The sequence below is a fragment of the Opisthocomus hoazin genome, chromosome 22 (assembly GCF_030867145.1).
Source record: "Opisthocomus hoazin isolate bOpiHoa1 chromosome 22, bOpiHoa1.hap1, whole genome shotgun sequence".
Classification (NCBI taxonomy): domain Eukaryota; kingdom Metazoa; phylum Chordata; class Aves; order Opisthocomiformes; family Opisthocomidae; genus Opisthocomus; species Opisthocomus hoazin.
In genome coordinates, this window is record NC_134435.1 from 6870547 (window position 1) to 6886597 (window position 16051).

The 16051-nt window shown below is 54.4% G+C and overlaps 2 protein-coding genes across 3 annotated transcripts; one reads left to right on the forward strand and one right to left on the reverse strand.

The window, feature by feature from the left end:
- The first annotated feature begins 281 nt into the window (after positions 1-281).
- MYOZ3 (myozenin 3) lies at positions 282-7521 on the forward strand. 2 transcript variants are annotated; one of them, XM_075441801.1, is made up of 7 exons: positions 282-459; positions 1524-1606; positions 1846-2000; positions 2237-2311; positions 2411-2558; positions 2836-3007; positions 5855-7521. In XM_075441801.1, exons 2-7 carry the CDS (start codon positions 1576-1578, stop codon positions 6015-6017), a joined length of 744 nt encoding a protein of 247 aa, XP_075297916.1. In that variant the 5' UTR covers positions 282-459; positions 1524-1575; the 3' UTR covers positions 6018-7521. The 2 variants fall into 2 exon arrangements, with proteins under 2 accessions (XP_075297916.1, XP_075297915.1); XM_075441800.1 differs by having other exon boundaries at positions 283-459; positions 1520-1606.
- Positions 7522-7926: 405 nt separating this feature from the next.
- RBM22 (RNA binding motif protein 22) lies at positions 7927-16024 on the reverse strand. The gene is made up of 12 exons (XM_075441726.1): positions 15903-16024; positions 15431-15484; positions 14473-14502; positions 13320-13452; positions 12942-13042; positions 12609-12781; positions 11715-11915; positions 11042-11206; positions 10532-10620; positions 9861-9992; positions 9006-9162; positions 7927-8148 (listed from the first exon to the last, which is right to left on the reverse strand). Exons 1-11 carry the CDS (start codon positions 15954-15956, stop codon positions 9032-9034), a joined length of 1263 nt encoding a protein of 420 aa, XP_075297841.1. The 5' UTR covers positions 15957-16024; the 3' UTR covers positions 7927-8148; positions 9006-9031.
- Between the last annotated feature and the right edge of the window lie 27 nt (positions 16025-16051).

Consider the following 16051-nt stretch of genomic DNA (forward strand, 5'->3'; position numbering starts at 1 on the left):
GGGTTAGCCGTGCTCTGTTCCACAGTGACAGCATCCCAGTCCCCAAGGGTCAGCCCTGCTCCCGGGTGCAGTGACAGCGTCCCCATCGCCACGGGCCAGCCCTGCTCCATGCTGGGGTGATGGCATCCTGGTCACCAAGGGTCATCCCTGCTCCCGGGGGCAGTGACAGCGTCCCCATCGCCACGGGCCAGCCCTGCTCCGTGCCGGGGTGACGGCATCCCGGTCCCCAAGGGTCAGCCCTGCTCCGCCCCTTCTCAGCCAGAAATAACTGCTGTCCCGCAGCCGGACCGTGGCATCTGGGCTGGAGCCCAGCACGGGTCGGGGCGAGCGGCAGGGAGCCCGGGGGTGCCGCCGAGGGCCAGCCGGGGCTACCGAGCGCGGGTGGCAGCAGCTTGGCTTCGGCCTCGTCCCCAGCGCAGCGCGAGAGCATCTTCAGTCCCCGGCATCTCCCCTGGCCAGGTAGGGGAGATGAGAGCCCACCCTGGGGTCGGCAAGGGGGGGTGGGTGCAAGGGGCTGGGGGACATCCCAGCCTTGGCGGTGGGGACATTGCCACCGTGGGGGTCAGGAATGGTCTCCCTGGAGGGGACACTGGGGGAAGGACGGGGTGCAGGTCCCAGGCTCGCTGTGCCGATGACGAACGTTGAACTGGGAGCTGGCGGGGAGCCGTGTGCCAGGCAGCCGCAGCCCCGCAGGGACCCCCTGCTCCCCAGGGCTCTCCGGGCAAGCTGCACAGCATCAGCCCCAGCCGAGGGGCGGGAGATGCACCAAACAGGGCCAAGCTTCGCCCCTGCTGAGCCAAACGCCCCGGCCGCGCGGAAGGGTGCTGCTGTGGGTGGGCAGCTCGGGGGGCTCGGACCGGGGCTGGGCTCCAGCCACCGCCCCGCGATGAAGCTGGAAGCTGAGGAGCAACCCAGCCCCAGAAGCGGGGACAGTGACCCCGCACCCCGTCTCTGTGCTGGCTGGGCTCGCCGGCTCCCCGGCAGGGTCGGGGTTGTGGCTCCCGCACCCTCGGGGCCAGCAGCTGAAAATAGCTCTGCTGAGGCGGAGGTGCTGGCTGGGGGGACAGGCTGTGGGCAGCGGGTGCTGCTCCAAGAGGGCTCAGGACGCGAGGACACCGGCTCGCTGTGGGCAAGGACAGAACTGGGGACATTTTCTGCCCTACAGAAAGGCAGAGAGGAATGATGACAAGTAGGGCCTGAGAGGTGGAACACTTTGGACATTTTCCTACATCTACTGAAGCAAATGGAGACTGGTGCGGGGATGATGCTGGCCAGGGGTGACACTCAGGGATAATGCTGGCCAGGAGCAGTGCTGGGGGATGACGCTGGCCAGGGGGGATGCTCAGGGATGATGCTGGCCATGGGAGATGCTGTGGGATGATGCTGGCCAGGGGAGATGCTGGGGGATGACACTGGCCAGGGGCGATGCTCAGCTGAAGCCTGGCCTCCCCCCGCAGCACGCCCCGGGCTGATGTGTCCCCATGCTCAGCATCACCCCGGGGCTGCCTCTCTCTTCCAGCCAGGCAGAATCCGTCCCTCTCCCGCAGAGCTGCCCCAGGAGTGCGGCAGCAAGTGATGACCATCATGAAACCGGGCCCTGAAGACGGTAAGGGGGGGGGCTGGGGGTGCCGCTGGTCCCAGGGCAGTGCTGCACCCCCTGCCTAGGGTGGGTGCCCCTAAACTCCCCCCACCGAGGAAATGCTGGTCCCTGGCACAGCTCCCGGCATGGGCGCATGGCTGAGCCGTGTCACAGGGACCCCGGGGAGGGGACACTCTGTCCTTGCGCTGGGCGCGGGGGTCCCCAGCGCCGCAGCAGCCTCAGCTGCTCCCCCCCGGCCTCCCCAGTGCCCCGGCTGGACCTGGGCAAGAAGATGAGCACGCCGCAGGACCTGATGATCGAGGAGCTCTCCCTGCGGAACAACCGCGGCTCCCAGCTCTTCCAGCAGCGCCAGAGGCGGATGCAGCGCTTCGTCTACGAGCATCCCGGCGGCTCCCGGGAGGTGGGTCTGCGGCTGACCCCCGGCTCCGAGCGGGACAGCCCTTCCCCGGCTCTCGCAGCCTTTGCAGGGAAGCGGTTCCTTGTGGGGCTGGGGGTCTCAGCTGAGACGAATGGAGAGCGGAGATGGCTTGGTGGGCTGGGCATGGAGACGGGCAAGCATCAGATTCAGCATCCACCGAAGAGCAAGGGTGCTGGTCCCCCTCTGCACCCAGTAACCCCTCTCCTCGCCTCCTGCAGCATCCAGGCCTGGGTGCGGGTGGCTCACACCTCACCAAGACAGCTGACCTGGAGGGAACGGCAAACGAGCTGACGGTGAGCAGCTGGAGGAAGCTCCGAGGTGCCTTCACCAGCCTCCCGAGCCCCAGCCGGGGCAGGGGCTGCTCCCGCGCCCGCTGACTCTCCCCTCCGCAGGCAGGGGAGGATGCCGGGGGCCAGCAGAGCTATCACTCCGAGCTCCACGTCGCAGCATCGCCCCAGGGCGGCCCCCCCGAAGTGCCCAAGAAGACGGAGAAAGTCTTGCAGATGAGCAAAGTCCTCAACCCCGACGCTCTGGCCCCGGGTAAAGGCCACCTACACCCCAAAGACTACACTGTTGTAACCTCAGTGACGTGGGGCTGGAGGCAGTGAGCTGGTCCCCCAGGCCCTCCGTCAGAGATTTTATATAGACAAATATATAACATGTTTATGTCATATATACATAACCCTGCCCCCAGCAGCAGGTCCCCCAGGGCTGTGTGAAGCCAGGGCTGTTCCCAGTCTCCCCTCTCCTGCTTGGGACGATGCCCCAGCCCGGCTGTGGCCGCAGCAGCCCACACCGTCTCTCTCCTCCCACACAGGGTACTCAGGCCCCCTCAAAGAAGTCCCTCCAGAGAAGTTCAACGTCACTGCCATCCCCAAGGGCTACCGCTCCCCGTGGCAGGAGCTCCTTGGTGACAAGGACAACGCTGTGCACGGCGAGAACCAGCCGCTGGTGAGACCCTGTCCATGGGACTTCAGGAGCTTCAACAGGTAATACTAGCCGAGGAGCAGGCACCGCCAGCCTGTCCATCCCTTGGCCAAGCCCTTCAGCCTCAAGAAGCACCTACCACTCTACCAGGGAACCACAGTGGGCCATGTCCTCTTTATACTCCACAAGGGAGCAGCAGGGGCTCAGGTTGCTCTTTTTCTTCTCAGGAGCTCCTCCGTGACCCCTCTGCAAAGGTCCTTGCCTCCAGCACCTCCCCAGATCTCCTTTCAGCTCCACCACCGTTTTTTTGCGCGGCCTTAAGCAGCTTGGTCTCACGGGGTAGCCTCGGGGCTGAAATTTGGGAGGACTAATTCTCACGCACGTGGTCCTGGAGGAGGAATCGCTGCTGTTCCCAGCCGGGCTCAGCTGTGGGCTGGGTGGAGGAACGGCACAGTGTGCCAAGTCTCTCCTAGCTTCCTTAAGGTATCCAAGCAGCTGCTGGAAGCAGTGGGGCTGTGAGGTTAATCTTCCCGCAAGGTGCTAAGAGGTCACCCAATTCCTTCCAAATTCCCTCCAAACACCTGCTTGAGGCTGACGTCTCCAGGCCGGGGAGTTTCTGTTGGAGTCTGGCCACCTCCATGCCCTGCGGCTGCTTCCAACAGAGCATGGCTGCCATGCCTCCTCGCACCGCCACATCACCCTGGGGTTGAGCTTAGGACCCTGGAGCGGAGACCGCCAAGGCAAGTCTCAAGTCTGGAAAGGTGCTTGATGGGGATTCGGGAGATGGGAGATCTGGTGGTAGCAAAGCACCAGCAGCCCAAGGTAGAATAATGAGAACTGAACCTTTAAGCTGAACATCATCCCAGGGAATCTGCAAACCAAGGTCCCGGTTCTCCTTCTCCCTGAAAGCCTCTTTCATGAGGATGAAAGCACATTAGCCTTGGTGGTCTGGCCAGCATCACCTTCCAGTAGGCAAGCTGCCACTGGAGCTCCCCACGGGGACACAGCACTGCTGCCCATCAGACCGTCTGCCATGGTGCTTGGCGGACCCCGCACCAGCGTTGAATCTGAGCTGCGGGGGTCACGGCTGCTGCGCTCCCAACGCCTGGTTGCAGCCCCTCTGCGTGGGCACCACGTCCCAACGGGCCGAGATCGGCCGGCGGAGCTGAGGTGATGCTGCTGCTGTCCCTTTGCCGTTCTTCTCACCCTCGGCTCCAGGGTTTTGCCGTGGGGCACAGCTCAAGGCTGCTGCACATTCAGCCTCCCTGTGCTTCCCCTTCCACACCAGTGAAAGCGTGGCAGCGCACTGGTTTGCACTGGAGTGGAGCTGAGGGAGACAAGGTTAACAGAAGGGACAAGAAGCCAGGGGCAGCCCTGGACAAATGCGGAAAAGCAAAGGGGCTGCGTGAGCTGTTCCCTCAAGGTCTCCTTCCCAGTTACTCGGCCACCTTGAGCTTTCCTGGAACGGTAACATCTGAGGAGGTGCCGTAGGAGGAGAACAAGAAGCTGCTGCAGACACTTGGCTCTTTTCTTTCAACATTTAGCCATGCTCCTGCCTCCGTATTTATTTACGGACAGGGACCGAAGCAAGGGCATGTTTCTGAATAATGCTTTACCCTGTCCCATTTCTCCCTTCTCACATGCTGCCTTTCTATTTAAAGTCTTGAGCTGTTATTTAATACAGATGGATGCTAATTTAACACCAAGCCTCTCGCCACCTCCTCTAATTCTTCACCGAGGCATGCAGATTCAGAGAGCCAATCTGCTTTTAACTGGGCTTTTCATGATCTTCCAAGCTGTTGGCTTTTAAATCACTTCTCAGTTCATCAAATACCAAACTGCAGAAAAACAAGCTTTTCGGAACAAATCAGCTAGCGAGAAGCCAGTGGTCTTGCCTAGAGCTAGGTGAATCCCAGCACAGCTTACATGGGTCACAGGGCAAGGGCAAGTTCACCATCCCAACAGCAACTGCGTCACAGTAGACTGATTTACTCCCAATTTAAGCACTCGGGCTGTGATGCAAAGACCTTCAGGTGATGCCTAAACTGTGCTGCCCTAAGAGAGAAGGAAAACCAAGTTTTGAAAAGGACTGTCTTTTCTTAGAAGGGAGAAAGTTTCTGGAGCAAACCCCTCTCATTTACCTTTCCCCCCTTATTTCTCCCTCAGGCACCATTGCCAAACGGTGCCGCGTTACTCACGTTGGAGCAGTGCTTCCCAAAGCAAACACTCCCAGCTATGCCTCGTTGATAGCTCAGCCTCCACGCGCTGCTCCAAAACCAACATTCTCAGCTTTTCGGGGCTGGCACTCTCTACCCCGGTCCCTTTCCACGTTTCTCCAGGAAGAGATGACAGCTCTTGCCCCCGCGCTGCTCCCCCCGTTAGTCAGAATTCAAGAGAAGCTGTCCCAGAAGGCAGCCTGGGGTGAGACATTTGCCTGCACACGTGCTAGAGCAGTTGGGAGGCTCCCTCGGCCCTCTGCAGAACACAGCAGTGGCGGCCGAGTCACCTTTTAGAGCCCAGGGAGTTTGTCACCGTCACCCGCTCTCTTAATCTCACCCCTTCCACACACGAAACTTCGCTCTTGCTGTTGCAAAGCCCATCAAGAGAGACTACGGCGAAGGCAGCAACGCGCTTCATCCCTCCCCTGCGTGGCCACTGATGCTCAGGCACCAAGCACCGCTCTCCGGGCTCACCGAAGCTGGGGTTGAGGTTGGCTCTGTACAGAGGCAGCTCGCTGGGCTAGCAGAGCCGCTAACGGCATCCTGGGGAGGAGGAGGAGGAGGGTTGCCATCTGCTACAGGTTGCTGCTGGGCTCAGAGTTAGTAAATGCAAACCTGCTTCTTCCATCACCTTTACAACGCGCACAACCTCTCCTCATGACGCGCCGTCTGCTTCTTCTCGTGCTGCAGGACTCCCACCCCCTTCGACAGAGCACTGGTCGGCGACCCGTTCTCCATGCCCACCGTGGAGCTGGAGACCCTCAGCGTTTTGGAGGTGATCTCCCACAGACGCAACTTCAACAGAGTGCCGCAAGGCTGGGTGCGGGTTCTACCGGAGAGCGACGAGCTGTAGGACGCGTGCTCCTTTCCCCATCGCTACGGCTGCTTTTCTCGCTAGACTCCAACACACTGCGCAGGGTAGGGGAGAGGAGAGTAAGTATTCTTCGTGAAAGCTAAGCTAGTGGTCTCGGGTTGTCATCCTCTTCAGTGGGACCTGAACAAGCCCAGGTCTGGGACCATTTGGAATTCCCCTCGTACCAGCCACTGTCACAAGGGTGCTCAGCGCTAAGCTAACCGGCCAAGTGCTCACCGTTAGTGCAAGCAGATCCTTGTAAGCTCCCGTACAGAACCCCCCGTACAGCCTGTCCTCTGCCCTGCCTCGCGGAAAACGGCAGGGCCACACCGAGCTGTCCCGCTGCTCCTTCGCCGATGCACAAGACCTGCTCCGACAGCTGGTGCCTTTGCAGAGAAATTCCATCTTCGGGACAACTCTGCATCTGTCATCCCCATCAGGACGGCGAGAGGAGGTGATAACTGAAGAAGAACACCAGCAAAACAAGTTACTGGAGACACTGGCATGTTAAAAGCAGCTACCTTGGGCCTGGCTGCACAACAAAAAACAGATGATGAACCGAGCGTGTTTATTTATCAACACATCTACAGCACAGCCAGGATGGATGGGAGGGGAACCATGGAAGCTGGAAATTTGTGCCCCATTTTCCACAAGCTACTGGCTAGCACTTGGCAAGCTGTTATTTCCCCTCCCCTCCTGCTATTTGCATGCCTTGCTTGAACACCCGAGCCCTTGGGTTGACTTCGGCCAGATTTGCTTCACGGAGGTGGTCAGTAAGGACCAGCCCGCCTGGACCCGCTGTGCTGCAGAACGGCACCGGTCTGAAGACACTGCCAGGGCGCGGGGGGACTCTGACATCGGCGGGAAGGGAAAGCAGCACAGCCCTGGCTCCGGCGCAAGCTTCTCCATGAATGTAAAAACCAGCAGCGAGGATTTGACTACAGGAGTGTTTTCAGCAGTGACAGGCAGCGGGACATGCAGCTAACAGTCTGTAGGACAGTCGTCAGAACATCTGGAAACCCCCGCTAACAAAAACCCCAACTTAACACAGGCTTTCTACAGCGGCTTTTGTCAGGTTCCTACTGTTCCCCTTCCTTAACCTGGCAACAGCAGGAGCATCAGGATAAAAGTTTCTTTTTCCACCACTGCGGTTAAACCGGGCAAGTAAGTTTTGTGGTAAAAACGCGGTTATCGGCCGCCTCGCTTGTGAGGTGCATTTGTAACGCTGTGCAGACAGATGCGCGGAGCAAATCCCACGCAGGGATTCTGCTGCCACAACGCACCATTCAGGCAGGAAACTTTCATCGCTCTGTTCTTCCCCCAGCAGCAGGAGGGGACAAGCAAAAGGAAAGAAAAAAAGTCTGCTCCTTAAACATGAATTTATGATGCTCAGCTGCTGTCCTGTTCCAAACCCATCTTTCTCCTTTGTCCATCAGCTGAAGAACTCGTGTACCCTTGGGGACCTGGCTGGAAATAATAAATAAATAAATTGCGATAATGTAAAGCCTGCTTGCATTTGAGGCCTCTGCACAGCGCTCACGGGCCCCGACTGCAGAGCGGTGGCAAACGCTGCAGCCCTGCCCGACCCACCAGCAGACCTCTGCCCGTCCTCCAGTGCTGCCTGGGGGTGGCTCTTCCCTGACAAAAACTAAGTCACCTACGCCCAAAGCCCAGCTCTTTCTCCAGAGAAAGCCAGCCTGCCCGCCAGCCATGCCCCTGGTGCCACCTCTGACAGCCTGGCAGGGCTGGCAGGACTGGTGGGACCCAGGGGCATCGCACAGGGCAGCACCCAGAACTAAAACGTGGACCTGCTGCCGCTGCCCGCTCTGCATCTTGGCTTTGGCAGCAGCCAAATATAAATCAAATTCCTCAGACACTGTGCTGCAGGAAGCAGGGTCTAGGCAGAGTGTTGAAAAATTCAAATATTTTAATGCATTCTTTTTAAAACAAGCAGGTGAAGCTTCAGAACAGGTCCCATCAAGTTTTGCTTTACAGAAAGCTGTCCACAGATCCATTACGTGAAAGCAGCTGACATACAGACACACTTCCAACCCTCCAGCCATGTGTGCATACATCTCACTCAACGGCAGGCTCCATGCAGGACACAGCTGCTCCTGGGCAAGCACTAGAGCTGGAGCACAGAAAGAAAAGTCTCATGTCTTATCAGAGCAGGACGGAGGGGGATCCACCTCACAGTTTAAGAGCAGACGGTATCCACAGGCCCCAAAAGCCCCACCCGGGCTCCAAACCCCCCCTCACCAAGCGGGCAGCTGCACCACATCCTCCCCTGCGGCCACCACGAGCCCAGCCTCTGGGGGCCTGCACCCACCGACACGGGCAACCGCTGGCCCCGCTCCACCTCGCACCTGCGCTGCTCGGGGGCTGCTCGCACCACCGGACGCTCATCTTGCTCAGGACAGGCAGGAGTACAAGTGAAGCATCAAAAAAGTTTGGGTTTTTCGTTTTTGTTTTTTTTTAAGCAGGAAGTCAGGAAAAAGGAGGGAGGAAAATTCTGTGGCAGTAGTAAGGCAAAGCCATGGGTTTGGCACGTCTGAAAAGCTTGTTTTTCAGCCCTTCTTCAGTCCTGGTTTAATACCTCATTAGAGTAACACGTCATTAATTACCTGACATAGACAAGAATCTCTGGTTATATTTAAGCAGCCCATAGTGTTCAGACTGAGGATATCAAACGGGCTTGAAAAGGGTTTGGTTTTGTTTTTCCAGCAGTTTATTTCCAAAGTGGGATACACTGATAGCACTGTAATTCACCTGATCCACAGAGCCCCGACAGCCCTTCTGTCTGCCCCCCGCCCCACCCCCACCCCCCAACACTAAACGAAAGACCCGGGACCTATCACCCATCCGATCAGCTAGCGAGGACACGGAGCTCGGCTCGCCCCGTGTCTGCAAGCAGGGGAATAAGGCTTCTCTAGCTCACCCACAGCTCAACATACGCCGCTACCATGGTAACTAGAAAGTAACATTTACTTAGAGGAGGAGGGCGGCATGCCGTGCTAGGGGCTGCTGTGCTTCCCCGCGTGGGCACCCATCCTCTGCGGATCTTGCGACGGGTAGTGGATGGGGCCCGGGGCTCTCATGAAGGGAGGCGGGGGCCCCATGGCGTGGAACATGTGCGGGCCGAAACCTGCAGGAACAAAGTTGTCAGGTTCAGACAAAGCAACGGAACGGTGAAGGCAGATGTCCTGCTGCTGGAAACTACCGGCAGAAAGCAGCTGGCTTACGGCTGTGCCTGAGAACGGTGGACATCTCCCATGGCTCCTCACATCCCCAGACTCCTTCCTCTCTTTCCAGTACAACGGGGGGCAATCCTTACCCAGCACACACCTTACTCGCAGATAAAAGCCAGTGGGGGGACCGGAGAGCTGTCTGTAACGCCAATCTAAATGCTTTCTGTTCAACTGTGGAGCAAAACAAACGCATCCACAAGGGTCTGACATCCCGTAAATAAAAGGGGGTTGCCGGATAGATACATACGCACAGCCAAACGCAGGCTGGCATTCCACAAGCTGCAGAATTACCCTTTGCAGTTCAGGTTAACGTGGCATTTACACGGCCAGTAAAAGCACTGAGTATGTCTCAGTACCAGTAACAGGGATCTCTGACATGCCTGAGACTTTGCAAGTGAATACATACCACAGGAGGCAGCTCAGTTTAATTAAACTGTGCTGACAGCTCATTTCAGATCGTTGGTTTACACTGTATGATCGGCGATGAGGAAAATCAACTCGGGGCATGCACCAGTGCTGCGGTGCAGCCAAGCAAGGAGGACTAGATCATCTACAGCTGAGCCAGACACCCCACCCGCAGGGGAAACCCACGTACCTGGAGGCGGCGGCGGAGCAATGCCAGGAGGAGGTGGCAAGGCAATGTTAACCACGGCTGGAGGGCCGCTCGGAGGTAGGTTGAAGTAATTTGCAGAAGCCTCCTCTTCTGCAGCTGGAGGAGGGGGGAGAGCTGCAGAAAAAACACACAGTGATTATGGAAACATCTCTCAGTCGAGATACGCAGAGGTACCTCCCTTCAGAGAGGAGGCACACTCAGCTCTTCTGCAAGGGCAAACTGCTGCTACTACTGCATGTCCGAACCGGAGCGAGTAGCGGGACCGCACTGTAACTCCAGAACAGCCACCATGTTTCGTCACCCAAAACCAGCTTTGCTTTTTCCATCATACAATACTCACTGGATCAGGAAAACATTAACCAAGCCTTGAAAAGCGTGGGTTGCCAGTATCTCAGACCTAAGTAACTTTAATTCCGCTTTAACTTTTCACTCATCACGTAACGAACCCTCTTTTCATCGCGAATTTGCTTTGAGACCAAGCTCGCCTCCCATCCCAGCTGGATCCGCCGCAAACCTGCCTAACTGCCCACCCCGGGCTCGGCAGTGCCTCTGCTGTCCTGGACTCTGTCACTGCTCTCCGAGGCTTGACACCAGCCTCCCTCATGGGAGCAGGTCAGCCTTAGGTGTTTCAGAGATGAAAACAACTCCCTTACCTCCGGGAAGTCCTGGAACTGGCTCCAGCTTTATCCCGGATTCTGTAGTACCTTCCTTGTCCTTTTCTTTTCCTCTTGCTGCCTGGGACCTAAAAACCAGACAAACATTTGAGAACAAGGATGAGAAAAAGCAGGATAAGCAGATATTCCACCACAATACAATAGTTTCCCATTATCTAATCCAGATCCATTGCTTCAGGCCAAAGATGAAAAATTCCCAGAACATCAGAAACAGCTGGTACAAAGTGCGCAAACCGTGCTTACAGGAGACGGATTTGAAAGAAAACTGAAAAAACTCATTCATAACCCTCAACCACAAAACCCCTCACACAATCTGTGTCATCTCCAACCCAGATCCCACTGCTGAAAGAAAACCAGACTGGAAGAGGACCCCAACTATATACCAAATCAGCATCTACTACAGCGCAATATCCAACCCTGCTCAGCAGGACTGCATCAACCAAGCAAAGGATCTTGTGGCAGCATCCTCAAGGATTCCCCCCCACTCACCTCCCCCACTTGACATTGAGCCTGCGACCATTGACAATGAGCTTGTTGAAGGATTTCTCAGCAGCCACCTCTGCAGCTTGCCGGGTGGCAAACTGGATGAAAGCACACTGTTGTCTCTGCACTACAGTTATCGTCCGAATCTCCCCAAACTGGTAGAAGTGATTCCTGTGTAGGGGAAAAAAACGGTGATGAAATCCCACTCCTCATCACTGCAGGGTACACAGGATCTCATCATCTCCTGAAACAGATACGCACAGATCCTTTCTTTTCTCCATCACCAGTTCAGACTAACCATTAGAAATCAAGTCTCTTGCCCTGCTGTGCTATTATGGAACGATAAAAACTCTGCAGCAGCTTTTCTCAACAGCTAGCTAGAGAAGGGTGACGGGACTTTCTTGTAAAAGGAGTAACACAGTACCCCCAACAGCTCAGAATGATGACTCATCTTTAAAGAGAGAAAATTTAATCAAAGCATTTGAAATCTGCCTGTTTATCTGTTCTCCAAAAAGCTGGCACTCCTCTGCACTTGCCCACCACAGTTCCCCATTAACGAAAACTGAAAACCAGATTATGTTTTTTTTTTTCCTTACAAGAGAGAGTTCCTCACTTCAAGATGAACAGTAACCAAAGCGTCAAATAACAAGGCAAGGGCAATACAAATTCACCAACACACCTGAGATCCGATTCAGTGATAGTATCTCCAAGCCCTCCAACATACAGCGTAGTAATAGTCTTGTCATCAGGGGGGTCTAGACGAGGCATGGTTGATGCTCGTTTCAGAAGTTTATCAGCCACAGGATCATTAATTCCATAGTAACGATCTTTGATGTTCTGATCTGCCAGAGGATCGTCTGGATCTGTGGGTTTCTCATGTCTAAGGTTCAGAAAACAAAGCATTTCGTAACACCAGTCACAGCTGCATCAGATTAAAATGACTCTAACTGCTGCCTTCCCCTCCAGAGGCCTCTGGTCACTTCTGTGCCTAACCCTGTTCACATAAACACGCCAAAAGGGAACAAAAAGCCTGGAGAACTTAAATTGCAGCCAAGACTGCCTCGAGTTCTGAATGAATGGCACTTCTGACAGCTCAGCAGTCAACACTACAAAATGCAAGAGCTGGATTTCAAATGGCCTCTTGTTCACACACAAAGATCTCTGATTGAGGGGACTGACGCCACGCAGGGAAAAAATGAACTATGCAAGAGAAGAGCTGCAGTCGCTACTTCAGCAAAGTGCTACAAGGCCACATAGCTAACTCCCCACAAACGAACCTACCACAACAGTGATTCGTTCACTGCCGCCGCGTGCCAACCGAACGCACGTTCCGCACTGACCCCATCACAGTGCTGGGCACTGACCCCATCACAGTGCTGGGCACTGACCCCATCACAGTGCTGGGCACTGACCCCATCACAGTGCTGGGCACTGACCCCATCACAGTGCTGGGCACTGACCCCATCACAGTGCTGCGTCTCCTGCCCACGGCAGCATTTCCCGTCCTTCGCAGCCCGAGGGCAGCTGTATCTGCCCACGGTGAACGGGTTAACTGTTTAAGCTGTGTTGGTACCTGTAGGGACACTCTTCTCCTCTCTTGCATTCTCCTTTTACCCAGAAGGAACAGATGTGAGGACGGTTACGTTTATAGTAAGGAGTGGTCCGCGCCAGCTTCAGCAGCATGTCGCTGGTAGAAGTAGCTTTTCCTAGCGCACCAACTGGTCTAGTGCCATCAGAATTGGATATCTAAACAGTAGATGAAACGCAAATAAATATGTATATCACCACGGAAAACTAATGCACAGAATCAGAGCGAGCAAATGATTTTAAGATAGCTAGGTCATTCCTCCCCTTTCCTCCCCTACACACATCCACAGAGAACACGATTATAACTATACTCTCCTACCTCTCGTTCCATGTTTTGGGTGTAATACTCTTTATTGACGTCAGACTTCGGCATTTCATCCTTAAGGGAGAGTCCTGCATCCCGGACTTGAATAGGCAAACCTACAACGAAACAGAAAAAAACCCCCCACCAAATCCATATGAAGCACAAACTGGAAGAGCAGACATCGTTACTGCACCCTGCATCAGCCAGAGAGAACTCCTCCGCTGCTCAGGTTCACCACGCTGCCCCTGAACCTCCGGAGAGACGGGATTATCAAAGACTGTCCAGAGACAACCGTGCCAATTACATGCACACACGTGAAGACATTTCACCAGCTTTCATTTCAGAGGCAAGCAGACCACCTTCTTCTCTTAGTTTACGTTTTTCGGTACGCACCATATTCCAGGTCAAGCAGACAGGTTTGACAGACGTTCTTCAGCTTGCTGCACGTCTGGCATACTTCTGTTTTCTTGAAACGCATACGAACGCCAGGGCACCAGCGGAATACTGTGAAAGGCCTGGCACAAATCTGAAAGACAGAAAGTCAACGCTCATATCGCTACCACACAGCAACGAAGTCACCATTCTGGTTCTTGCACAGAAACTTAAAGTCCAAACACATCTAATCTCTTTAAACCGTAAATTCAATTTCTTCATCTTAATGCTAAGATTCAGACCTCAGGAAATATTTGTTTCTCTTTGGTGCCTTACTTTGACAGGAGAAAGTGTTAGGAAGGTTTCTTTCCTTGTTGTTGTCTTTTTGATTTATGACAATAACCCAAATGCTGCAAGCAGATCTACTCAAAGGAAGAAGAAATTCCCCTTCGCTCCAGGTGATGTCAGTACAGAGCTATCAGAGAGAAACGGCCAATCGGTCACCAGCACAGCAGCAAGCCCAGGGAGACTTCTGGTCCAGAAGAAGACTGCTGCTCTCTACCGTACCCTGTGGAATGATGCATCTGCTTCCGCTGCACATACGGTGTGAGGAAGGGAAGCGAGATTTCAGCACATACCTTCTCCCCACCTCAGATGACGATTGACAAAAGGGGCAAAAAAATCTGTTACTTCCCTCAGTCAAGACAACAATAATATTTCCTGCTCTCTCAGAAATAAACATGGCTTATTTCTTAGACAGCTAACACAAATCACCACCTAGCCACGAATAGCATTCACAGCAAAACCTAAACTCCAATTATTTGTGCACCAATTAGGAATAAAACCAAACTTGCAAGAGAAAATATGAGATCATTCCAAATGCTGAAATACCTTCAAGTATAGCACACCAATATTCACAAAACCTAATTCTGATAAACCTGAGGAAAATAAATCTGTCTGAACAGTCTTCAATAATTTTACTATTTTAAGACCAACTGACTTTGTCTAACAAAGCACACAGCAGATTGACCTGAAAATCTATGTAGTTACAGAAACATTTTGTTAACCCAGATAAGCACTTTTCTGAAGCCAACAGGTTTCTTAACACAAAAATGTATTAACCCTAGATGTGCGCCAATTTAGACGTTCTTTCTTCAAAAGACAACACACATACCTTGCATTCTTTTCCATATTTTTCTTTGGTCTGAAATACAATAAAAAACCATAAAAGAAAATATGAAATATCATCAATTGAACATAAAACATATCATTGGTGTTATATAGCACAGTCATTTTTTCCTACTTATGCTGCATTCAGACTCACCCACACCCATCTGCTGGGCTTACACCTTGGCAGGTCAACAGGATGAACAAAAAAAAAATTCTAAAAAACTCTTGAGTCCATTTTTGTTCTCTAAACATTCATTAAAAACACAGCACTGTAAGTCCCATTTCACATACCGGTGAAAAGCAAGACTAAAACCGAACATTAATAGCAATTTTTAAGCAAAGATGATGTTACATAAAACAAATCCATGAAAATAAGCAGTTGTTGCAATATCACCTATACTGACAGTGGGGTTATGTTTCACAAAAATATCACAGTCTCTCTCAGCAAACTCAGTGGAATGGCAATGTGCAGGGGAAATCGTGTACAGGTAGGGCACACACAACTGGACTGAGCGCAGAGAGCGACATAAAATCGACTCACCCCGCACAGAGTGTGAACAAACCAGGATGTAAATTAGGGTCGGGCAGCCTTCATCAGACAGTTTTAACTTCTTTTTCCAGGTGCATATTCCTCACATTTCAGAAACTGTGCTACCTAATACTTCAGCACCTCACTGTTCTCTGTGTCGCAGGATTTACCAGCACCAAAGCTTTCTTTTCTTGTATTTCCTGCACTCTAGACACTGGACGATGTCATCTTGCTCTCCTTTCTGACTGATCTGTTCCTAAATCGCATACCTAACACCATGACGCCATATCCCAAGAACGGCTGGAACCTGCTGTGCAGAACCAGCAGAGGAGGAGGGCGCGTGCACCTCGCCATCTCCTCACTTCGGTCCCCGACACCCAGCAGTCCGAGGGCCAACACGAGGAAGGGGCTGCACGGCCGGACGCGTACATACCATCCGAATGTAGGGGTTTTCTCCAAGGCATGTCTGGCACAGGATGGGGAAGTCCTGAATTGAGCGAGAAGAAAGAAAATCAGGAATCTGCACCCAACTTTCACCCCCGCAGCAGCGCTCACGTTACGCTCTGAGGTAACGCAGCTCAGCTCAGCTCATGGGAGTGCTCGGAAGAGGCAAAACCACCCCAAGAGCCACGGGGAGAGGGCGCAGCCACGACGCCAGGCCGCGGTGCCAGAGCTCCCCGACCTGGCTGAGGGGAAATATGACGAAATAGGAAATATGAGCTCCAGGCTGAGGGGAAATACGACAAAGGCGGACCGAGCATCTGCGGGCACCGCGGCTCCTCAGCGGCCTGACCGCCGCGGATCCCAACCCCCCCCCCGCCCCTCAGCACCCCCGCTCTGCACCGGGCCCGCCCAGCAGAGGCACCGGGCGGGCCCGGCCCGGCCCCCCGCCCGCCCCGGCTCACCGCGTCCTCCCAGTTCTGCCGGTTGTAGGTGTTGGAGCCCAGCGACGTCGACATGGCCGCGCGGCCCCCGCTCCCCTCCCCGCACCCGCCGGAAGCCCCCGCGCCGCTCCGCCTCGATCCCGGCAGGCGGCGCGGGGCCGGAAGTGGCA

What these genes read in the sequence shown, in the direction of transcription:
- MYOZ3 (XM_075441801.1), top strand. Translation starts at nt 1,576, where the DNA reads ATGACCATCATGAAACCGGGCCCTGAAGACG. An exon ending in GAACGGCAAACGAGCTGACG is followed by an intron (nt 2,312 to 2,410) that starts GTGAGCAGCTGG and finishes TCCCCTCCGCAG; the next exon opens with GCAGGGGAGGATGCCGGGGG. An exon ending in GACTTCAGGAGCTTCAACAG is followed by an intron (nt 3,008 to 5,854) that starts GTAATACTAGCC and finishes CTCGTGCTGCAG; the next exon opens with GACTCCCACCCCCTTCGACA.
- RBM22 (XM_075441726.1), bottom strand. Translation starts at nt 15,956, where the DNA reads ATGTCGACGTCGCTGGGCTCCAACACCTACAACCGGCAGAACTGGGAG. An exon ending in TCTGCTTGACCTGGAATATG is followed by an intron (nt 13,043 to 13,319) that starts GTGCGTACCGAA and finishes GTTTCGTTGTAG; the next exon opens with GTTTGCCTATTCAAGTCCGG. An exon ending in CCCAAAACATGGAACGAGAG is followed by an intron (nt 12,782 to 12,941) that starts GTAGGAGAGTAT and finishes TCTACTGTTTAG; the next exon opens with ATATCCAATTCTGATGGCAC.